Raw genomic sequence first — 26,227 nt, forward strand, 5'->3', positions numbered from 1 at the left:
ATCTGCTGTTGTGTAACCAACTCACTGCAGCTTCTACATCAGCACTTACTGCTTTACTTTGCACTTCTATGTTATAGAGATGGCTTCTTTCATTGAGCCTCATGAATCAACCTCTGCTAGCTTCAAACATTTCCTCTGCAGAAAAAGGTATTCCATGCAAATGGAAATCAAAAGAAAGCCAGAGTAGCAATATTTGTATCAGACAACAAAGACCATTACAAGAGACAAAGAAGGACTTAACATGATGATCAAGGGATCAATTCAATTGTAAATAAATTTACACCCAATATAGGAGCACCTAAATACATACAGCAAGTATTAACAGGCATAAAGGGAGAAATGGACAGTAACACAATAATAGTAGGGGGCTTTAACACTCCACTTACATCAAGGGACATATCATCCAGACAGAAAATCAATATGGAAACACTGGCCTTAAATGACACATTTAACCAAATGGACTTGATAGATATATATAGAACATTCCATCTGAAAGCAGCAAAATACACATTCTTTTCAAGTGCACATGGAACATCCTCCAAGATAGTTCACATGCTAGACCACAAAATAAGCCTCGGTAAATTTAAGAAAATTGAAATCATATCAAGTATCTTATAAAAGATAAAACCACAATGTTATGAGTCTAGAAATCAACTACAAGGGAAAAAAAACCTGCGAAAACCACAAATATATGGAGGTTAAACAGTACGTTACTAAACAAGAAATGGATCCCTGAAGAAATCAAAGAGGAAATCATAAAATACCTGGAGACAAATGAAATGAAAATAATGGTCTGAAATCTATAGGATGCAGTAAAAGCAGTTCTCAGAGGGAAGTTTACAGTGATACAAGCTTAGCCCAGGAAACAAAAATCTCAAATAACCTAACCTTACACCTAAAGAAACTAGAAAAAGAAAGAACAAACAAAACCCAAAGTTAGTAGAAGGTAAGAAATCATAAAGATCAGAGCAGAAATAAATGAAATGACTTAAAAAAATTAGAATGAGTGAAAATAAGAGCTGGTTCTTTGAAAAGATAAACAAAATTGATAAGCCTATAACCAGATACATCAAAAAAAAAAAAAGAGAATGCTCAAATTGATAAAATCAGAAATGAAAAAGAAATTACAACTGAAACCACAGAAATACAAAAGCTCATTAAGAGACTACTATGAACAACTATATGCCAATAAAATGGACAACCTAGGAAAAATGGGCAAATTCTTAGAAATGTACAGTCTCCCAAGATTGAACCAGGAGGAAACAGAAAATATGAACAAACCAAGTACCAGTGATGAAACTGAATCAGTAATTAAAACACTCCCAACAAACCAAAGTTCTAGACCAGATGGCTTCACAGGTGAATTCTGCCAAATGTTTAGAGAAGAGTTAATACCTATCTTTGTGAAACTGCTTCAGAAAATTGCAGAGGAAGGCATGCTTCTGAACTCATTCTACAAGGTCAGCATTACCTTGATAGCAAAACCAAAGATATCACAAAAAAAGAAAATTACAGGCCCATCTCACTGATGAACATAGATGCAAAAATCCTCACCAAAATATTAGCAAATTGAATCCAACAATACATTAAAAGGATCATACACCATAATCAAGTGGGATTTATCTCAGGGATGTAAGGATGCTTCAATATCCACAAATCAAACAGTGTGATACACCACGTTAACAAATTGAAGAATAAAAGCCATATAATCGTCTCAATAGATGCAGAAAAGCTTTTGACAAATTTCAACATCTACTTATGGTAAAAACTTTCCAGGAAGTGTGCGTAGAGGGAACATACCTCAACGTAATAAAGGCCATATGTGATAAGCCCACAGTTAACATCATACTCAGTGATGAAAAGCTGAAAGTATTTTCTCTAAAATCAGGAGCAAGACACGGATGCCTACTCTCACCACTTTTACTCAACATAGTTTTGGAAGTCCTAGCCACAGCAATCAGAGAAGAAAAAAAAATAAAAGGAATCCATATTGGAAAGGAAGAAGTAAAATAGTCACTGCTTGCAGATGACATGATACTATACATAGAAAACCCTTAAAGATGCTACCAGAAACTACTAGAGTTCCTCAATGAATTTGGTAAAGTTGCAGGATACAAAATTAAAATACAGAAATCTGCTGAATTTCTGTACACTAACAACAGAATATCAGAAACAGAAATTATGGAAACCACCCCATTTATCATCACATCAAAAAGAGTAAAACACCTGGGAATAAACCTACCTAAGAAGGCAAAAGACCTGTACTCTGAAAACTATAAGACACTGATGAAAGAAATTAAAGGTGACAAAAATAGATGGAAAGATATACCATGTTCATGGATTGGATGAATCAGTATTGTTACAATAACCATACTACCCAAGGCAATGTACAGATTCAGTGCAATCCCTATCAAAATACCAATGGCATGTTTCACAGAACTAAAACAAATAATTTCAGAATTTGTATGGAAACACAAAAGACCCCAAATTGCCAAAGCAATCTTGAGAAAGGAGAACAGAGCTGGAGGAATCACATGCCCAGATTTCAGACTATACTACAAAGCGACAGTAATCAAAACAGTATGGTATTGGCACAAAAAACAGACACATAGATCAATGGAACAAGATAGAGAGCCCAGAAATAAACCCAGGTACTTAATCTATGACAAAGGAGGCAAAAATATACGATGGAGAAAATACAGCCTCTTCAGTAAGTGGTGCTGGGTAAACTGGACAGCTGCATGTGAAAGAATGAAATTAAAACATTCTTTAATGCCATATACAAAAATAAACTCAAATTGGATTAAAGATATAAATGTAAGATTGGATACTATAAAACTCCTAGAGGAAAACATATGCAGAACACTCTGACATAAATCGCAGCAATAATTTTTTGGATTCATGCCCTAAAGTAAATAAAAGCAAAAATAAATAAATAAATGGGACCTAATTCAATTTAAAAGCAAAGGACACCATTGACAAAACAAAAAGACAACCTTTTTTTTTTTGTTTTTCTATTTATTGTGATGAAAAGGATCATCTAGTTTCCATTTCTACTGAATGGGAGAAAATATTTGCAAATGTTTCGACTGGTAAGGGATTAATATCTAATATATATAGACAGCTAATACAACTTCACATCAAAAAAAAAAAAAACAGCCTAATTAAAAAATGGGAAGAAGAACTGAACAGACATTTTTCCAAAGAGAAAATGGAGGTGGCCAACAGGCATATGAAAAGATGCTCAATATTGCTAATCATCAGTGAAATGTAGCTCAAAACCACAATGAGCTATCACCTCACACCTGTCAAAATGGCTATTATCAAATAGAACACAAATAACAAATGTTGGTGAGGATGTGGAGAAAAAACCCTTGTACACTGTCGTTGGGAATGTAAATTGGTGCAACCACTGTGGAAAACAGTATGGAGCTTTCTCAAAAAACTAAAAATAGAACTACCATATGACCCAGCAATACCACTCCTGGGTATATATCCAAAAAGCCACAAAAACACTAATTTGAAAAGATATATGCACCCCACTGTTCATATCAGCATTATTTACAATTGCCAAGATATGGAAGCAACTTAAGTGTCCATCAACAGATGAATGGACGAAGAAGATGTGATATACACACACAAACACAGACACACACAATGGAATACTACTCAGCCATAAAAAAGAACAAATTTTGCCGTTTGCAGCAACATGGATGGACTTGGTGGGCATTATACTAAGTGAAATAAGTCAGACAAAGAAAAATACTGTATGGTATCACTTAAATGTGGAATCTAAAATATACAACAAACTAGTGAATATAACAAAGAAGCAGATTCACAGATATAGAGAACAAACTAGTGTTACTGGTAGGGAGGGAGGGAGGGGCAATATAGTGGTGAGGAGTGAGAGGTACAAAGTATTTGATGTAAGATAGGCCATAAGGATATGTTGTATACCATGGGGAATATTATCTAATATAATATAATTATAACTAATATAATATCTGATATTAGTAAATGTTAACTGTGTGATAAAACTATATGTAATTTTTTTCTTTCATGTTTTAGAAGAAAACTTTTTTTCCTACTTTTCAGAAAAAACAAGGAGAGAAATGACAGCCAAAGGTTCTACAGGAATGGAAGTTCTGCTGTCAACATTAGAGGTAAGTCACTGACATGCTTTAATTATGTAGCTGTTAATAGCAACCAATACTGAGAGAAAAAAAAAATCACAAAGTACAAAATTTTTATCCTAGAGGTAGAGCCAATGAATGGAAGTTTGTTTTCTTTTTTAAATTATTTGGAATGGGGATATAAACATTCTAACGTATATTAGATAAACCTCTAAGTATTTCCCTAGGATTATAATGATAACCATATTTTAAATCTTAATATGCCATTCTAATTGGTAAGAGAAAATAAAGCATTAGTTGGAAATAAATCTTTAGCTTAAAATAAATGATTGAGGGACTTCCCTGGCAGTCCAGTGGTTAAGACTCTGTGCTTCCACTGCAGGGGGCATGGGTTTGATCCCTGGTCAGGGAACCAAGATCCTGCATAATGTGTGGCGTGGCCAAAAAAAACCAAAAGATTGAAATTGGAAATTCTCATTTATTCTGTTAGTTATTCATTTATGATTAAGTTCACTTCATACATTGGTTGAATAACTATATTATATTGGTGTTAATTAAGTTGCAATGCTAGTATAACAGTTCGGGGTGGATCAGCAAGACATAGTCAGAATCAAGATTTTATATTTTATTCAGTGCAATGTTAAAAATAAGGAGTGAGTGAGTACATTGTATACCTTAGACTTAAACAATGTTATATGTCAGATTATATCTTAGTAGAACTGGAATAAAAATGATCAGGGAGTGAGTTCATGTGTGTGTGTGTTTTTTTTTTTTTTGACTGTACCACATGGCTTGTGGGATCTTAGTTCTCTGAACAGGGATGGAACCTGTGCCCTCAGCAGTGAAAGTGTGAAGTCCTAACCACTGGGCTGCCAGGGAATTCTCTGTTTTTTTTTTTTCCTTTAATTGAAGTATAGTATTGATTTACAATATTATATTTTTTATAGTTTCAGGTGTACGACATAGTGATTCAGTATTTTTACAGTTTATACTCCATTAAACGTTATTACAAGATAATGGCTATAAATTCCCTGTGCTATACAATATATTCTTGTTGCCTATTTGTTTTATACTTAGTAGTTTGTAACTCAATTCTGTAGCCCTAATGTGCCCCTCCACCATCTTCTCTCCCCACTAGTAACCACTAGTTTGTTTTCTGTATCTGTGAGAATGTTCCAATTTTGCTTTATACATTCATTTGTATTGTTTTTTAGAGTTCACATATAAGTGATAGCACACAATATTTGTCTTTCTCTGTCTGACTTGTTTCACTAAGCATAAAATTCTCTAGGTCCATCCACATTACTACAAATGGCAGAATTTCATTATTATGGCTGAATAATACTCTATTGTGTATATATATATATATATATATATATATATATATACACACACACACACACACACACACACACACACACCACATCTTCTTTATCCATTCATCTGTTTATGGATACTTGGGTTGCTTCCATATCTTGGTTATTGTAAATGGTACTGCTATGAATATCGGTGTGCATATATCTTTTCAAATTAGTGTTTTTGGTTTTTTCTGGATATATACTCAGGATTGGAATTGCTGGGTCATTCTGTAGTTCTATTTTTAGTTTTGAGAAACCTCCACACTCTTTTCCACAGTGGCTGCACCAATACACATTCCCACCAACGGTGTACATGGGTATTTTTCTCCACATCCTCGCCAACTTTTGTATTTTGTGTTCTTTTTGATGATAGCCATTCTGACAGGTGTGAGGTGATATATCATTGTTGTTTTGATTTGCACTTCTATAATAATTATCCTTATTGTACATCTTTTCATGTGCCTTTTAATTTGTTGAGATTTGTTTTGTGGCCTGGCATGTGATCTATCCTGGAGAAGGTTCCATGTGCACTTGAAAAGATTATGTATTTTGCTGTTTTGGGATGTAATGTCCTGTAGATACCTATTAAGTCCAACTGGCCTCTGGTGTCATTTAAGACTACTGTTGCCTTTTTGATTTTGTGTCTGATGAGCTGTCCAGTGATGTAAGTGGGGTGTTAAAGTCTTCTACTATTATGTATTATTGTCAGTTTCTCCTATATGTCTGTTAGTCATCATGAATTATTAGAGAAATGCAAATCAAAATCACAATGAGGTATCACCTCACACTGGTCAGAATGGCCATCATCAAAAAACCTACAAACAATAAATGTTGGATAGGGTGAGGAGAAAAGGGAACCCTCTTTCACTGTTAGTGGGAATGTAAATTGATATAGCCACTATGGAGAACAGTATGCAGGTTCCTTAAAAAACTAAAAATAGAACTACCATATGACCCAGCAATCCCACTACTGGGCATATACCCTGAAAAACCATAACTCAAAAAGACACATGCACCCCAATGCTCATTGCAGCACTATTTACAATAGCCAGGTCATGGAAGCAAGCTAAATGCCCATTGACAGATGAATGGATAAAGAAGATGTGGTATATATACACAATGGAATATTGCTCAGCCATAAATAGGAACGAAATTGGGTCATTTGTAGAGACATGGATGGACCTAGAAACTGTCATTCAGAGTGAAGTAAGTCAGAAAGAGAAAAACAAATATATGTTAACGCATGTATGTGGAATCTAGAAAAATGGTACAGATGAACCTGTTTGCAAGGCAGAAATAGAAACACAGACGCAGAGAACAAACGTATGGACACCAAGGGGGGAAAGGGTGGGTGGGATGAATTGGGAGATTGGGATTGACATATATACACTAATATGTATAAAACAGATAACTAATGAGAACCTTCTGTATAGCACAGGGAACTCCACTGTACAGTAGAAACTAACACAACATTGTAAAACAACTATATCCCCTCCCCCCCAAAAAAGAACTATAGGGTGCAAGATAGTTTTGTACAAGGATGTATTGTACAACATGGGGAATATAGGCAATATTTTGTAATAACTGTAAATGGAAAGTAACCTTTTAAAATTGTATAAAATTTTTTAAAAATTAAAAATAAAAAACTGTATTCAAAAAAAAAAGTATCCCACTTCCCTGGTAAATGAGATAGCAGTGCAACTTCCATTCAGATTCCAGTGGCCTGAACTCAGTCACATGGCCCAAACCTAATTGCAAAAGAGCTGGAAAATGTGGTTTGGCTGTGTACCCAGGAAGAAGATGAACACTTAGCAATACTTCTCCTGCCACAGTCCATTCTTTTCTTTAACAAATGTTTGTCTCTCATTCTTCCAACTCTGTCCCCAGTAAGCCAGTGGTCCAGTTAACACCCACAGTGCTAAGACGAGGGTCTCTGGTTAATGTGTGGTCCTTTTTCTGGTCTGGATTTGACTTTCTGGTTCCATTAGTCTCTGCCCTTAAATGGTGAAGTAGACAACACTTATTCCCTTTTGGAAAGGGGAAGAACAAGAGTCCCATTCCAGTCACTGATACATTGCAATTCCGAAATTCCTCTAAATAAGCACTGTAAAATCCTTCTACTCTGGGGATGAGGCAGTTCCTTGAATAGGCCACAGTTCTGCTATCTATGTGGTTTTCTTCATCCAAGCATTGCTTTTAGTAAGAGAAATATAACCAAAGTACAGTATTTAAACATTTTCTCTTATTAGATTGGTTGTTCAGACTTTGGGAAGTAGCTACTTTTCTGCATTGTGGGTTGGAGTGTAAATTGCTCAGTGAAGAGCAAGTTAGTAATATCTACTATCAAAATAAATGCCCATATCATTGACCCAGAAATTCTAGGAATTTATCCCATGTACAGTTGTACTCTCTTCCCTGTAAGTGTACGTACTTAGTTTTGGTTGCAATTTTTAATAGCAAAAGATTTAAAAAATTTAAATATCCCATTGATAGGTGACTGGTTTCATAAACAGTGGTATTGCCATGCAGTGGAATATATCATGTGGCCCTTAAAAAAGGGTGAAGAAACTATTTATTGACATGTAAAAATATCAGTATAAAAAATAGTTATCTATAGAGCAGTAATACCATTTGGAGAAATAAATCTACGTATACATGTGTATTTACATGGATTACTTTTATGTGTGTACAGTATCTTGCTGGATGCATAAGAAATTGATAATGCAGTTACTTTTTGAGAGGGGAGCTCACTGGATAGTCACCATATATACATTGTAGTGCCTTTTATATTTTGATACATTTATTTGTATTGTCTATTTGGTAGAAGTTGAGGAGTTCAAATGACAAATTAATTCCTGTTGATAATAAGAAAATAACAGCTCAGATGATTTCCAAAATATTTTAAGGGCAATAAGAAGAGACTGAAGTGATGTGTGAGAATAGTGAAAACCTGAATACGTTTATTCTTAGAGAAACCAAAAAGGTCATCTGTAAAATATAGGTGGTTCCCTACAGACAGAAAAAGTGTGGGAATCACAAATTTACAATGTTTTAATAAAGCAAATAAACTATTTATTTCAGAACACGAAAGATCTTCAAACTACACTTAATATCTTAAGCATTCTTGTTGAGCTGGTGTCAGCTGGTAAGTTTTTGTTTGCTTTGGTGTAATTTCTGTTTGTAAACAATGATCAGAAATGCATCATGTGTACTTTTTTTTGGAATTTTCTGATACTTGTAGAGTAGAGGCTATTCTGAGTATTGGAATTTGGAAGCGAAAATGTCATACTCTTGTTCTTGCTTTGTTTTTGGTATCTTCTGGTGTCCCTCAAACCCATGTGTTTTAGAGCCTTGAATGTAGAGTTTTGCATCACTTTTATTTACTGTCTGCGCTATTTTTTAAACTAACAAATAAAATAAAATTTTATTTTGATGCTATTTGTTTGCTTTCTGAAGTCATCACTTTTAATACTTCTTTAAAGCTAACAGGTTGTGATATCTAATATGTTATAGAAGAATTTGCGATTTCAACATATTTCTTTCAAAAAACTTCTTAGGTGGAGGTCGAAGAGCGAGTTTCTTAGTCTCCAAAGGTGGTTCACAAATATTATTACAGTTACTTATGAACGCCAGCAAAGAATCTCCTCTGAATGAGGAGTTAATGGTGCAGATTCATTCCATTCTTGCAAAAATTGGACCGAAAGGTAAGGGTTTCGTTTGTATGACTCTCAGGTGGAACTGTTTTTGTTACATCAATTCTGTGTGCCTTGAAACTGGTAAATTTTACAATCTAAAATGCTACTGCTTTTTCTTGGTCTGAGTCATGGAATGCTTTTTACAGTCAACTAGTGACCTGCAAGAATTTAGGATCCTGAATTCCTGAGTAATTCTATTGCATGTGGTGGAAAAAGGAAGAAAAAAATGCGTTAAAGTCAGAAGTGTGTCTTGGTGTGTGTGTCCCTGGCATATATATGTTACAAAAGATACACATAACATGGATATTGTTGAGGCCAGAAGGAGGGAGTGTGGATGGGAATGCTTTGAGGAGCATGCAGGTAGAATGTGTTTGCTTTTCATTAATAGTCATCTTATAGTCACGTCTCAGTGTCTAAAAAACTTACAGTCTAGTTAAGCTTTTAATCATAATCATATAAGAAAGTGATTACAGCTTTAATGAACTCAGATCAACTTTTCGCTGATAATATGAATTTACAATATTAGTTTTAGAAATTTCATTGTTTTATGACATTTCATTTTATTCAGAAGTTATATATGAATAAATTGTGTTTGTTCATTTTTTTTTAAACAGACAAAAAATTTGGAGCGAAAGCTAGAATTAATGGAGCTCTAAATATAACCCTGAATTTGGTCAAACAGAATTTGCAGAATCATCGCTTGGTTTTGCCTTGTCTTCAGCTTTTACGAGTATATTCTGCCAACTGTGAGTATTTCAGAGCAGCTTTTAGTTAGCTCAGTGTTGTGAAGTTAACACAAAATGAAAATTTTGTACTGTAACTTCATAAGTCTCTTAAATTTGTGGACAAGGAAAGAGAATATTTAATATGGCTTTTTGTAATTCTAACCCCCCACCACAAAAGTGAGGTAGGGTAAGAAGGTGAGTTGACAAAATCTTCAGAATTCTCATTAATTCCCCCAGTTTGTAAAGGCATGTAGTAAGGAGGATGAGTAGGTGGCCTGTGGAGAAGATTTGGAGGAATATGAGGATATTGGAAGCTGGAAAAACTGCTATGCCTATTTGGATTTTCACAGATGAGAGGAAAATTGAGAAGGAAGGAATGTGGTGGCATAGTCACATGGAGCTAATTCTCTTCAGTAATGAATAGGGAAGTAGCAGAACTGAAAATAAATAGCACAGGAGCCTCTGAGGAAGCTGGAGAAAAGAGTAATCACAGGGAGAGAGTCTCAGATGAAGTGTCTCCCAATGGGCGGGCGCACACACACACACACACACACACACACACACACTCTCTCTCTCTCTCTCTCTCTCTCTCTCTCTCTCTCTCTCTCTCTCCCTCTCTCTCTCTCTCTCCCTCTCCCTCTCTCACTAATGTAATGAAGTGTCTCCCAATGGGCGGGCGCACACACACTCACACACACACACACACACACACACACACTCTCTCTCTCTCTCTCTCTCTCCCTCTCTCACTAATGTAATATTAGGTCCCAAGCCCCTGAGGTATGGATTTTCTTCTATTCCCTGATGATGGGATTGGAATGATTAACAAAACACCGAGAATTGAGACTGTACAGTACATATTATTGTAGAACATCATCACAAAATAATGATAATCAAAGTGGTAGATGCATGTGTGTGTGTATTTATTTATCTGTATCTATACTTTGACAGTATAGCTAAAGGTGTACTCACAGGAAAATAGTTTTGAATACTTAAATAATTAACACTTAAATAATTAAGACTCACATAAGGGAATGAATTAATTGGCTGTTTAAACAGAGAAATTAGGAACAGAGCAATAAACATAAGGAAAGCAGAGGAATGAAATAGTAAAGAAAAAATATGTTATGAAATCTTCAAAAGTTGATTTAAAAAATAAAACATTTGGATTAAAAATAAAACAGATAAACCACTGAATGAAGGAAAAAGGAAGACAAAACAGACTAAAATTAGAAGCGATAATGGAGTAATAAACAGATATAGAGGAAATTAAAATTGTCATACAAAACTTTAGGAACTACATTTTCAGTGGCATTTTATTTAATTAAGCACCAGGAGGCCAGTAAACAGTGTATCTATAATTTTTAAATAATATTTGTTCAGGTTTGAAAATGTTAGGCACAATTTTCTGGTTAGGTAATTATTTGCATGTTCTGTCTAAAGTTGCCTGTTTTTCCCTACTGCAGTCGTTTTAGTTAAGGTCCTCATTACCTCTCACCTAGACCACAGTCTCCTAATGTGTCTCTCAAATCCATCTTTCCTACAATGCTGTTAGATCTGACCTGTATCTAAAATGCAGATCTGATTTGTTGTTCCTTTTGGGTAATGCCCTGCAGTTGAAAGAATTAACAACTTCTAGGACCTTTCATAATTTGTTTTAACTTCTTTTCCCACCTCATCTTCCCATTGGCATGCCTTTGTCTAACACTTTGTTTTAACAACATGTAACTGCAATTTCCCTGCAACATTAAAAAATAAAGCAAAACCCCCCCCCTTCCTTTGAAGTATTGACTAAGGTGGACTTCACGAGGGACTTGAGTTCACATTTACTAAACAATTTGTATATATTTTTGGCTATGTATCACACGTATATACATTTCTACTCACTGAGGTTTTTAAATCACTTTACATCTTCTTTTTCACTTCCCAGCTGTGAATTCTGTATCCTTAGGGAAAAATGGAGTTGTGGAACTGATGTTTAAAATCATCGGACCATTTAGTAAGAAGAATTCCAGTCTTATGAAGTAAGTAAATGTTTTAAGTGTAAATAGAGGTATACCCTTTGTTATTTTGGGCCTTACCATCTTGATCTGTACAATGAGCAGGTTGAGTTAAATTGTATCTAGGGTCCTTTCTCAGTTCTTAAATAGTGATTTAATTATGATAAAGATTTTCTTTAGTATAAAGTTTAATCTTCAAAAATATATCAAAATTAGATAAATTCATTGAGCATAGTGTTATGGAAATTTAGACTTTGAACATTCCTAGATACTATAATAGGAAAAAAGACCATTTATAGAGTATCATTCATTCAGAAACATTTATTGAGTGCCTACTATATTCCCTACCCAATTTTACAGTCTTTTAATGACTACTTCCTTCAGTCTTACAATTATCTGGATATATTTTAAATTTATACATTTCTTCTTTGTCAAAATCATGTTATTCTTTTTCTTACTTTGAGATATGTATATATATCTCAAAATATGTGTTATATATGTGTGTATTTGTGTGTGTGTGTGTGTATATATATACACACATCCATAAATAAATAAATAATAAATAAATATGTATACACACACATATGCACATATTCATTTGTAGGTCTCTCAACCTCAGAAAATGAAAACAGTTTCAGTTATTTCATTATATTTAGTACTTTCTTAAGCCAAATTAATGGTCATTCTTTAAAAAAATTTTTTATTATGGAATTTTTCAAATACAGCATTTATGTTATATTAATTATTACTTATTATATTCAACAGTTATCAACATTCTGCCATGTTTGTTTCATTTATTCCCCCTCTAGACTTCTATTTATTTTTCCTGGTGTATTTTTAAGCAAATCCCAGATGTTATCCACATATATATGAATTTCTGTAAGCAAATACCAGATATTTTCTCACTTTTCCCCTAAATACTTCATTATGTAACTCTGCTAAATAGGGACCTAAAAAATAACCATAATACTATAATCATACTCAACAAAATGATTAATTCCCTAACAGAATCTAAAATCCAGTGTGTTTAGTTTTCTCCAGTTGTCTCCAAATGCCCTTTAAAGCAAATATCAGCCATGACGTTTATACTGTAAATTCTTTAGTATGATCACTATCAGACATAGTTTTTTTCTTTTAGTGTTACCAAAGTATCATTTCTTTGTTCAACAATATTAATAATTCTTTAAGATCATCTAATATTTTCTGATTGTCTGAGGAATGTCTTTTTTTTACAGTTGGCTTGTTAAAATCAGGATCCAAATAAGGGCTCTACATTCTCCTTGATTGATAAGTCTTGTAATTTTTTGTAGTCAATAACAGTCCCCCTACTTTTCCGTTCTGTTTTGTTTTTTTGTTGAAGGAACTGGGTGGCATCTTATAGAATGTCCCAACATAGATTAAGATGACTGTATACTGGGGTCACTTAATTTGTAGGTATATCCCTCAAATTTTCTGTAGACTGATGGAGCTTGAGGCTTGATTAGATTTGGTTTTTTTTTTTTTAATGGTCAAAATATTTCATAGGTGGTGCTGGGTCTCTGTTTGGCACCACTGAAAATCTTTGTGTTGAAATGTTCCATCCCCTTTCACCTAAAAACTTAGCAATATTTCATAGCATTGCCTGATCCATTATTTCTTAAAAGGTTCCAAAATAGTGACTTTTCTAATTTTCTCATTCTTTCTACTTTTATTAGCTGTGATTCTTTTATAAGGAAGAACTTGTCCACATCAACTATTTGGTTAAATTTTACAAATGAATAATGTCCAGAACATACTTAGTCTTTTCACCCTTACTTAATAAAGGTCAGATATTTAGCTTTTACCCTGCTTGAAAATGGAAGCTTACTTGCACATATAATTATTTATTAAATATTATTTGGTGGGATGATAGCATATTTACTTATATAAAGATCATACACACAGTCTTAGAGCATCTGATGAAATGTGACAAGATAAAGAAAATGATTGTTCACAATCAGTAAAACCAACTTTCAGAATTGATGTAGTGTAGTGAGTGGGCTTTGGAGCCCGGCAGAACTTGATTTGCGAGTTAGCTCTTACTGACTTCATGATATGAAGTAAGTTGCCTAACTTTTTATGCCCCAGTTTCCTGTCTGTAAAATGGTAGTATTTGTGCCTACATCATAAGGTTGTTATGAGGATTTAATGAGGTAATTCTTGTAATTAGCACAATGCCTATATTAATGCAGTGTAATTAGTTTAGGTAAGTAATGTAGTAATGTGGATGTGAATGAATCCTAGTTAATATTAAAAATATATTCTTTAAAATTTTTATGCCTTTTCTCTTCTTGATCTTTAAAGTGCTTTAAAATTAATCTTTATCTTGGTTATGATCTCCTACTTAAGATCTACATTACTCTATTGTAACCAAGTTACCAAACCTAATATAAAAATTCCTATGAGAAAAGAACATTTCACAAGTATCTGTATAATATACAACATGGACTATTTCCAAAACGATGTAGAAATCAGTGGGTCTAAACTTCTGAGAGAGGAATGTAAGTTTACATTATTCCTTCATTCTTTTTTCTATATTTTAAAAAGAAAAACTCTTTAAACTTTATTTTTACTTTAAAAAGGATAAACCATTCATTGACCAGGCATCTATATCATGATTCCTTTATTATTTTGAATAATTGTAGGATCTCCCCCTTAATTAAACAATCTCAACGTCTAGAGCATTTGTATACCAATTCTTCCTGCCCTTAATGCCGTGCATTTAGTTAGTTGAAGAAGATTGAGTGTTATTATTTATGTTTGAAGAGCGGCGCTTTCCTTTAGAATCTCCTTTCCTTTCCAATTTTAGGTTTTGGATTTAAACACTGTTAATCTAGAAGGAAGCAACTCTAAAAGTTACTGTAACTCTTTCTGAGTTTCACTACAGGTTTGGAGGTTATTGCAAGGATTAATGCCCCCTCCCAACTTAAATAACTTCATGAGTACCTGGGGCTTCAGTTTCTCCTCCCTCACTGCTCCCAAATGAATAAGCCACAGGCTGCTTTTAAAGCCATTGTTAGTTATGTTATTCTGTGTGGGACTTATGAAGACTGAAAAATATATGAGGAAGTATAAAATATTGGTGCTGAGAAATTCTAATCAACATATTAAAATGTACTTTTCAATAAATACTATTCTGTAATTGTTGGGTAACTTTTATATTATAAATTCATACTGGCTTATAACTGACATAGAATTGCAGAAATTCCTTTGTACTGGAGTTTTTAAAAATACCTTTTAAAAAACATCTTGGTAAAACTGTCAAGATGACTTTGCACCAAACTTCATAATTTCTTTTCATCTAATGGGGCTGTGGAACAAGCATGATGGGCAGAAGGAATTGGGTGCATATCCAGTTTTGGCAGCGTTGAAGAATAAAGATCAAGGGAAAAACATGTAGTTTAAGGCTTAGAAAATGTCAGAGCACTTCTGTTTGGTTCAATGTGTTGTAAACAACTGCCAGCAGGCAGAAAGACTGTTTCTGAAAGTACTGTTAAGATTTTTAAAATTTTGAATTAAGACTTAGCTGTAGATGGGAAGATTCTGAGTTCATTGCAAATGATTGCCTCTAAGCGATTGTATTAGTTTCCTAGGACTGTTGTAACAAAGTACCTAGTACAAAGTTGGTAGTTTACAATAACAAATTTATTGTCTCTGGGGGCTGGAAGTTCAGAATCAACTTGTCAGCAGGACCAGTGTTCCCTTTGTAACCAGCAGGGGAGAATCCTTCCTTGCTTATTCTTAGTTTTTGGTGGTTTGCTGGCAATCTTTAGTGTTCCTTGGTTGTAGGTGCAACATTTCAGTCTCTGCCTCTATCATCATATGGTGTTCTCTCCTTGTGTGTCTGTCTTCAAATAGTCTTCCCTCTTTTTATAAGAGCATCCGTCTTGATGGATTAAGGGCAGTCTACTCCAGCATGACTTCATTTTAACTAATTACATCTGCAAAGACCCTGTTTCCAGATAAGGCCACGTGCTAGAGGTTTGGACTTCAACATATCTTTTTGGAGGAGACTGATATTTCTGATTTCATAATTTTCTTTCTCAACAAGAATATTGTATGATTTATTTTTCATATCACTTAGTTTTTATGTGACCCTAGGCATATTATATTCTGAAATCCTTAGTTTCCTTATTCATAAAATGTGTCACTTCTATGAACTAGGATTTTTTTTTTAAGAATTAAACTAGAAAACACATATACAAGGCATGTGTAACAATTTTTGGCATTTATCAGGTCTTGCTGAATGAAGTTTTCTTTTCTTTTTTCCCCAAAATTGCCATTGTACTTAGAAGATCCATTTAGTTCTGATTTTGACCAGTTTAAAAGTCATCCTTATTCTGATAGTTTTATAGTCTTAAGCGCATTTTATTGAATAATTATAAGATTATGAAAACTTTCTTACTGATGATTCAGTGCTGTGAAAATTCTGTTATAATTTTATAGTTTTCATTTACTTTTAACTTGCCATTACCAAAACTGCACATTGTTTTGAGGAAGTTACATGCAGGAGTTTATATTTTTTAGAGCATATACTGTTGTTTTTATTTTACAAATGTTATCATAAATAAATGTTTATATGGTTGCTTTATTTGTATCAATAAACCAAAATGTAACTGTTAACAACTTTCTCTAGAGGGTAGCAGTAATGAGCATTTATTATAAATGAGCACTTAGTCTGTACCTAGTCCTGGATTGTTGTTTCAGGTTTTATTTTGAACCAATATCCATCTTAAATCAGTATCAGTTTTAAATCTTCTAAGTCATCTTAGAAGTCATCATCTGGTCACGCTATGTGTACCACTAATGTGTATGCAGCTTTATTAAATTTATTACCTTGTTTTCAGTTTTAATTTCTTGAGTAGTTTTTCCATAGATGTGTACATTTTATTACATTATCTAGATTGTAAAATAACCTGTGAAAGAGATAACTTTGTTTTCTAATTTTATACCCATGAAGAACCTGCTACTGTGGGTATCTAGTAGGCATTCAACAAATGCTTAGTGATGAGTGAAATGCTTGAATTTGACAGTGTACATATTTTTATGCAAATTAATTATCCTTGTTGAAATCTTACTAAGAGGTACTGGCTTATATTTTTAAAGTTCCTGAAAGTTCCATTTCTTCAATAACTCATTTTTAAAAAAATATTTGAATTACAGGTTTTTCACAGTGATGTTATATATATTTTTAAAGCTGCTTAATGACCACTGATTTCACTGTGTGTAACTGCACATTTATATTCAAAGAATATATTAGTACTCTAATGGGCAGTGAGAATTTTTGAGATGTTAATTAGGTCATTATTCTCTTTGCTGCCGTATGGCTGAAAAATGTTAAGCGTTCATACTTCCTCTCCCCAAACCTCCTAGTTCCAAAATATTTTACATTTGTTATCACATTAAATGTTAGGATTGTTGCTTGATAGAGCTAAACTACTTTGAAGTCAGATAGCTACGAATATCTATAGAATTTTGTAGTTGCAAACTTTGTGTTAAAACTTGTTTTTGTTTTAATTTTTTTGTGAATCAGAATCTATGATTCTTAGTATTATTCCTTTGTGAACTCAGTCCCAGTCAGACACAGGTACAGTGATTCCATTCACCTAACCTCTGATATGAAGACTTAGACATTGTTAATTTTCTTCTTTTTCTTTCTTAAACATTTGTTTTTGGTGCTTTTTTGTTGATATTTCAATCTTCCTCATATCCAGTTTTAACCTGAAGGAAGTGAGGCATGTAGAGAAACACCATATGTAATTGATTATAACAGGAATGACATTTGGAGTAGATACTAATTACTTATCTGAAAAGATTGTATGAATTTACTATTGTAGATTAATTTTACTAGTTTTGTTGTTGTTTGTGTTTTCTCATGTTGACAGGGTTGCTTTAGACACTCTTGCTGCATTGCTAAAATCAAGTAAGTTTTTAAATACTAGAAATACTAGATACTATTTTTCTGAGTATTCTGTCTACTATGTTAAAGAAACTGGAAATGTAGATTTAGTTTATGTTTATAAAGCTTGTTCATAATAATTTAATGTGAAAGTTGATTTTATCTTTTAGTACAGTTGATTGATATATATCTAAGATCATTTATGTTTATTGAGCTCTAATTTATCAGTACATTCATATAATTTATTCAAGTATATTGACTTCCTTTTTCTAAGTTACTTTCATAAACATAAAGCCTTGTTAGTAGGAGAAAGTAAATATTATATAGTATCATTTTGAAAAAGTGATGCTAACATGGCCTTGAGAACATCGACCATGAAGAGTATCTTTGACAACTACTGTCTCTATATAACATATGATTTTCAGTTAGGACCTCTTTATTAGAAGTTTTATTTCTACCATAAAATTCAAATTTATAACATTAAAAATGACTTAATGTAAATTTACATTTTACTAAATGCATTTACAGACTAAAGCACAATTTTTTTAATCTTCAAAATTGAAGTATTGGAGGAAATGTGTCTTAACACAATATGGTGCTTTTTTTTTTTGGAGAGTAACCATCTGCATTATGTGCTTTTTTTCTCTCCATGATACTCAGTGTCTGTATTTTAAATATTAATTTTTGTTAGCACTCCCATTCCCCCATTCCATTGGTTGATTAAATTAACATCTTATTTAACCACAATAACATTTAGTCCTAAAGATCTATGTTGATGGCTTTTGATGTTATTTTTCCCCAAAACTGTCTATTGATGGTCAGACCAACTTGCCCTTAAGTTTGATGAGAAGGACAGTAGCAAATGATTAATTGATTGAGAATCTGATATTTGGTAATGATTTATTAAATTTAAAGAATCACCTTAGGTATTAGTATTATATACTAGAGTGCATAAAATTCAGTTAACAGTTTTATCCTTGAAATGAAATGTGTGTTATTCAGTTAGATTAGCTATGTAGCTTTGTTTTCATATATGATGTGATAAACTTTAGACCAAGGTTAGAATATTTGGATTAATTTCAAAGATATTTGTAGCCTTGCTTTGATGTGCCCTCCCTGCCTTTGTGGTTCAAATTGTTTAAAGCTTAATTTTTAAATTACTGTAGGCATATTTTTTGATTTAGAGTAGATTAAAATAGCCATTAAAATTAAACTCTTATTAAAGCTTACTAATTTTCAGAATCACTGATGACAAAGTCACTAATTCGAAGTCAGTAAAAACTAAAACTCTAAGTTTCAAGTATTTTTAGAAATCAGTTAACCTAAAATGACTGAAATGCTGATATCTTCAGTTTTAAATAATGAGCTTCCTTTTACTCCCTCCCTTCTTCTCCTTCAAAGGAGGATGGTGGGCAAACATATCTGTTTGCTCCATCCATCAGATAAAAAAGTAACTGACAAGTAAATGATCCTGGATTGCAGATAGATCTGCTCACTTCTCTTAAGAGTCACTCAGCACCTGTGTTTGAGTTATGCACAAGTTTTTAATTTGATCTTCAATAAGGAATTTAAATATTTCTCATAAATACCATTTAGGCTTTTGGGAATTCCAGTGGAAACACAGTTTGTAATAGGAGTTACAGTGATTCTTAAAAGACATTATGATAGTAATATCTTTTAAGTATTACTGGTAATACTAAAAAGCTAGTAAGCTAAAGGCTTATATATTCCAACTGGTGTAAACAAAATGTGTATATTTGTTTAAAATACATGAAACTATTGTTAGTCAGAACTATTGAACTGTTCTATAGATAGCCACAGCCTTAGCAAACTAGCTCCTCCAGACACAACAGAGGTATTAAACCTTTTACATAAGAAAGTGCCCCCCTCCTGCCCATGTGAGTTTCTTCCAGCTCTCAAATATCAGAACATAATTTCTAAGAGGGCATTAATAAGTTTGTTGATCTCAGTGTCTTTATGTTTTAGGTGGGTATTAGCACATTTAAAACTGTAGTAATTCTTTCAGGCAACTAAAAGCAGCACAGCCTTACTGTTGCATTATCTTAGTGTCCATGCCGTGAGCCAGGTGGTCATTTTATACGTAAATGTAGATGAGGAAGAGATTGGTATTTCTTTCTAATTAAACAACCTCAGATGGGTTGGTATTCCACATTATCTTGCACTCTTATCATTGGCCCACCCATGTGGTGCTGGGTGGCTCAGGATGTTGCTAAGATATGATTCCCTTGCTCTCATCTTAGTGAAATGCACCCTTTTGGTTAAAAATCTTAAATATTAACATTAAAAAAATGAAGTACATCAAATTTATGGATTTATTTCTGTTAATTTTACCCCAATAAAATTGACTTTACAAAAAAAATTTTTGATGTAGTTTTTTCATATATTAAAAAATTAATGGCAATAAAGCACTATCTTCTAATCATATAATGCTTCTTACATTTCACTTACTAAAAAGTTGTTTAAGTACTTTTCACTTAGCTTTGTTGTAGCATGGATATTTATATAATTGTGAGGGTAATTAAAATTTAAAGTAATTTCAATAGAAACATATACAATTTATAGTAGGAGCTACAATCCAATGGAGTTTATTTCACACAAAGATTGTAATAGAAGTTGCGATAATGATAATGGCTTTTAACAAAATCATAGTCACAGCTAGTGAGTTAAAGGCTTATATATTCCTTTTGGTGTAATGAAAGTCAGTATATTCATAAGTTTTAAAATATATGAAAGTTTTGTTAGTATTAACATTTAAAAATATACAACCTTAATTGTGTTATAGATATTTTGATATTTATTAACCACAAAACAATATATGGGCAGGTTTCTGGAAAATTACCTGGAACTTGTCATATTTATTTTGTTAGCTAAAAAATATTTAAATATGTGCCTTGCCATTTATTTTTGGAAATAAGTATTGTAAGACTTCATTCCAGTATTGTGGTTATGTTTTTAATTTGATTTATTCTACCAGTGTCTCTTATTATTTAAAAAATATTCTTTCTCAATTTTCTTTTGTTAAAGAAACAAATGCCAGGAGAGCTGTAGACAGAGGATATGTCCAAGTCCTTTTAACAATTTATGTAGATTGGCACCGCCATGATAATCGGCATAGAAACATGCTCATTCGAAAAGGAATTTTACAGAGTTTAAAAAGTGTTACAAGCATCAAGTTGGGAAGAAAAGCATTTATTGATGCCAATGGGATGAAAATTCTTTATAACACTTCACAAGTGAGTTTTAAATTTTCTTCCTGTTATTATGATTATCTATTAATGATAGGATTTGGTTCTTAAGAATACTTAGTATTTCTAAAAATACTCAAAAAGTATGATAAATATATTAAAAAAATCCGAAAGCCAAAAGGCACAATCGTTTCTCAAATGTGACATCAGACTGAGTTTGAGAAAGTGCTCCGTGCATATCTCTGCAATATGAGGGTTTTCCCCCATACGTAAAAGGAAGATGTATATAAATCTCTCCACTGGGCAGGAAGGAATTCCATATAGCCACGTTTTCTAAGGTGTGCAGTTGGCTGTACTCAGTTTTGTATGTTCCCCTCATAAGTATTCACAAATCCTTTATGGCTGGTAAGGCAGATATGTTGTTTGTGAGTGTTCTCAGTCTATATTCTGGAGAGAATATTTTTAAATAGTGCAGGTACAGAAGTGAAACCTGGAGTTGGGAATACTGGTTCTGCCAGCCATCTTATGCATAAACCTTCTCAACAATATCTTTAGCAAGATTCTAGCATCTGTAGAAGACTGTCAATTATGGAGAGTGAGGATATTGCAAAGTAACCTTTTATTTTTACAAGGCTATAATTATTAGAACAAAATCTGTCTTGAAAATTCCAACCAGTCATCTTGGTTGTGCCCTCTTGATCTTACACACAACAAATAATCTTTTTCTGTGTGAGAGTAGTTAAGAACACATATTTTATGTTAACTCTTAGCTTTTTCTTTTCTAGATCGATCACATGCACTTATTTTTACTATTCCTAATATAGACAGTGATGGATATTTGATATATGAGGAAGAATTGGGTGACTTTGTTTATGCCACTTCACATTTATGAGCCTTAGTTTTTCATCTGTTTTGACAGGTCAGGTGTGAAGATTTCTATTGAAAATTTCACAGGTTATCAAAGTGCCATCTAAAGCCATCTAGATGTCAATTGTCAATAATAATAACAGTGTTATATGAGTTTCAAATTCCCTGTTCACTAGTCCTTCTCAAGATTAGATACCAGGATAGCAAATTAAACTCTTAAAACTTAAAATTGTGATATTCAGGCTATTCTTTTATAAGTTGAACAGCTAACTTATTAGGGGTGCTATTGCATGATAACTGATAGAATTTTGAGAAAGGCTCAGCCAAATGCACATTCCTTTTTATGTTTTACACCTTTCTTAATTTCTTAATCTTTCTTCTTTTTTTCTTCTTCCCTTAAATTTTCATTTTTATTTTATACCCTAGGCTTGCTAAATGCTCCCTAAGTCACTCATAGATATTACTTAGTGCTTTGGTGACTTCTGGTACCAAAGATGGTACTGATTTCTGCTTAGTTAAAATATTTAAGGAAAATTACTGCTAAATTTGCCATATGAGGTTCTTACTTACAAAGAGATATTTCTGATTAGTCAAAGCTGTTTTATAATTATGTTAAAAATATTGTTTTTTGTGGTATTTGCCTTTTGAAAATTACTAATATATTACTTTCCGAAGTCATGTAAAATTGTTTCACTTATTCACCAAAGGCACATTATCTTTTTTTTCTTTTCTTATAAAACAGGAATGTTTGGCAGTCAGGACCCTTGATCCTCTTGTCAACACCTCCAGTCTGATAATGAGGAAGTGTTTCCCTAAAAATCGCCTGCCACTCCCAACGATTAAAAGTTCTTTCCATTTCCAGCTACCAGTTATTCCTGTGACTGGACCTGTGGCCCAGCTCTACAGTTTACCCCCTGAAGGTAGGACCACATGCTTCTTGCTGGCTTTCAGTGGTTATTGGAATTGTTTGACTTTATCTATTTTTGCTTTTGTTCATCTCCCTAGCAAAAGAAGGCTTTAATGAACATGATAAACTTTCATATTATTTTTTAGTTAATAAATATTTCTTCAAAAATAAGAAATTGAGATTGAGTAATTAAGGGAAGGAATGTGGGGTGTACTACATATGTGGAAATGTGAATTGTGAAAAACTTTAAGTACCACACAGGAACAGTATTTGATAGTTTATATAAATTTTCAAAATCTAAGAATGTAAACATTAACTGTTTAGGTAATTCTATTTGAGCTTACATTTGTAGCTTTTTAATGAACTTCATTTTTTAAAGTTAAAGGTGTCTAATCATCAAACATGTTATGGTTTATGTTTAACAAAACTTGCACAGTTACTTACCTGATAGAAAATATGAAATTATCATAAATTGGCTCTTTGTCATTTTTGGTGCAATATTGTGTACATAGCAAAGGAAGTAAGAGTTTCCACTTTTTAATGTGGGGAAAAAGCAGAATTTTTTTTATAAGACATAGCAAAATTCAAAAGAGAAAGTAGTCTAGACTATTAATAGAATTTCTAAAGTATTTTCTTGTTAGGTGATCACTTTTTTAAAAAGTAAGAGGTTTTTAATTATATTTAAAAGCAAGGCTTTGAAGTAAGTGATTTAAGAAAAATTTTAAGTAATTATAATTAGTTTATTATCCTCAATATAGATTTACCTATGGTATATACCACAGAGTTCACTGTTATGGTTGCATTTCTAAAGTATTTAATTATTAAAGTAGAAGTTTAGTCTATACAAAATATCAAAATGGATTATTCAGAAACTTCCTTTAAAAGGTTTAAAAGTCTAAGTCTGGGACTTGATTAAACATAGCTAAGTGAAAACTGATCTAATTGCTTCTTCTCATTCCATTTAAAATTGCCAACAGACTTCAAAAATAGGGGAAAAATCTGTACTGAATCTGAAAACTAGATAAAGGAGCATTCTTATGGAATAAACATAGGGGGTGCAACAAACATGTTGGAGAAAAGAATAGATTAAGGAAGAGTGTCAACTCTATTCACCCTTCTATGAAATGCAGTATCTCTGGCTCCAGGTTGAGGGCCACTAGTACCTAATTTGGAGGGAGAGTCAAGGAGCTGTTGGAATTTCTTTCTGTCTCTCAATGTAGGATTATGGAGGTCTAAGTGGTGGTCTAACTGGTAGAAAGCTTGTGAGACTTCACTATATGTGGCAGATAGTAACACTGGGAGAGAGATAGGATATACCCCAGAGTGTTCTTTGTTCAGTGTCCAGAATAATCACATGGATAGAGAAAGCTGACTTGTAGTGCAGGGAATATATCAAACATGGGGAAAAAAAAGACAGAGTTAATATTTTTCTGAGGGCTCCTTTTCTGCATCATTTCAGACTGATGGATCACTGAACTAGAAATGGAGACTTTAATTGACTAAGAAGGCTTCATGAATAAGATGTGAGAGCAGGGTTCTAATAGCAAGTGCATAGACACAAGGAAAATACCCTGCTCTCCATCATTTTCTCACATATCAGGCTTCATTAAATTTATCACAATTTTCATTATTTTTTTACCATCCTCAGTTAGACTGTAAATTCCACGAAGCTAAGACTGTTGTTTTTACCTTCATTTTATCCTCAGCATGCGTTAGATTGCATGAGTTATAATAAATGTGCATTTAACATTTGTTAATGGATGAATTGAGCTGGCCTCAAGACTTATTCTCTTAAACATTTAATGCCAAAAGATAGTGAAGCAGAGATTTGGAGGAAAAGAGTTCTGACTCAAGATTTCTGAACCCTTATTAGAAGCCACCCGTATGTGAAGGTGACATATTCTTAGATATGCAAGGGTACAGAAGCATATTGCCCAGGAACACTTCTGAAGTAATTATATGAAATAATACTTCAACCAGGCCAGTGATGAATTAAGTCAAGAATGCAGAAGACATGATAGTAGAGTAATTGTATTTAACATTACAAATTGTTAATTATGTAATACTAAATAGTTTCTCTACTATTATTTTGAAATATATCAACTAATTTTTGGTCAAAGATACATAATATACGGCTATAGTAAACTGGGTCTTTTGCAAGTTATATTCACAGATTTCTTAAATTATAATATTGTTGTATTTCTAAGATGGTAATTATAGAAATAGTGGCCCAAATATGTGTTTCAAAATGTAGAAGTAACATCTAGAGCAGAGATCCTTAGACTAGAATCTACTGAACCATAGGAATCCATGGATGGACCTCAGGGACTAAGAACCCTTTGAAATTCTGTATAAAATAATGTATATTCCTTCTTGGAAAAAATTCTTGAAGAGGTCCATCCATCACTGCTATAGAAAAGTAAGAAAATTTCCAAGATGCACAAAATCCGGAGAATGCTGAATACAAAGCGAGAACAAGCAAATCAGTTTCAGTAATAAGATATCTAAAAGGATAAAATACTCCCATTAAAAAAAAAGAGACTCTCAGGTTGGGTTAAAAACAAAATCTAAGTAGCTAATACATCCTGGAAACTCTTAAAACAGCAAGACTGAAAGCTTAAAATAAACAGATTGGCAACTGTGTATCTGTTTTTCTCAGCTCAAGAAAGGTGAGGAAGACATTATTACTACCCCACAAAATATAAATACAGAAGAAAATGTTTAAAGCAAGATATCAAAGATGATTTTATACAAGCTAGATAATAACAAGTGTGCCAAGCACTAGAACAAAGGTAGATAAAGCTATAATTATTTGGATAATATGGAGAAGTTGATAGAAACACAGCATTAGTGGGTGATTTTAATATACCTCTAAGTTCTTGGCAAGTTAAATAGAGGAGATCCAGTCAATCTAAGTGGATGCTAAAGATAGCTCCTGTTAATACATTTGAAAATATGATTGAGATGGACAATATTTTAGGGAAATATAAATAACTAAAATTGACTTAAATAGTAGCAAACCCACAGCAGAATATGCAATCAAGTTGCCTTCAGTGAAGACACCAAACAACGATGACTTTATAGATTAGTTCTCTCAACTTTCAAGAAATTTTCCTATGCTTTATTTTCCAGAGCATAGAAAAAAAAGAAAAGTTTAGAAGCTAGTATGTTGCTGAAATCAAAACCTGGTAAGAATAACCAGAAACAACTTACAGATCACTGTCACTCATGAAAATAAATATAAAAATCTAAAATACTAGAATATTGAATTGAGTGGCATTTTCAGATATAGGACACTTTGACAAAGTAAGGATTATTTTAGAAAGTAAGTTTATTGTAATATTAAGACTTTAATTAAAATTTATCAGTAGGTCAAAGCAAGAAAACCAATGATTATCTTAATAAATGCTGTGAAGAGT

The 26,227-nt window shown here is 32.9% G+C and overlaps 1 protein-coding gene across 2 annotated transcripts in view; it reads left to right on the top strand.

The window, feature by feature from the left end:
* The window catches only part of AGTPBP1 (ATP/GTP binding carboxypeptidase 1), a 171,944-nt gene that overhangs the window by 47,689 nt on the left and 98,028 nt on the right, over positions 1-26,227 (top strand). For both annotated transcript variants that reach the window (XM_007456113.1, XM_007456114.1), the window contains 8 exons: positions 4,096-4,163; positions 8,573-8,636; positions 9,049-9,195; positions 9,801-9,932; positions 11,842-11,935; positions 17,815-17,852; positions 20,874-21,082; positions 22,764-22,821. In XM_007456113.1, the coding sequence (XP_007456175.1) occupies positions 4,096-4,163; positions 8,573-8,636; positions 9,049-9,195; positions 9,801-9,932; positions 11,842-11,935; positions 17,815-17,852; positions 20,874-21,082; positions 22,764-22,821 (810 nt within the window). The remainder of the gene's footprint in view (positions 1-4,095; positions 4,164-8,572; positions 8,637-9,048; positions 9,196-9,800; positions 9,933-11,841; positions 11,936-17,814; positions 17,853-20,873; positions 21,083-22,763; positions 22,822-26,227) is intronic.

This window comes from Lipotes vexillifer, unplaced genomic scaffold (genome assembly GCF_000442215.2).
Source record: "Lipotes vexillifer unplaced genomic scaffold, Lipotes_vexillifer_v1.1 scaffold806, whole genome shotgun sequence".
NCBI lineage: Eukaryota > Metazoa > Chordata > Mammalia > Artiodactyla > Lipotidae > Lipotes > Lipotes vexillifer.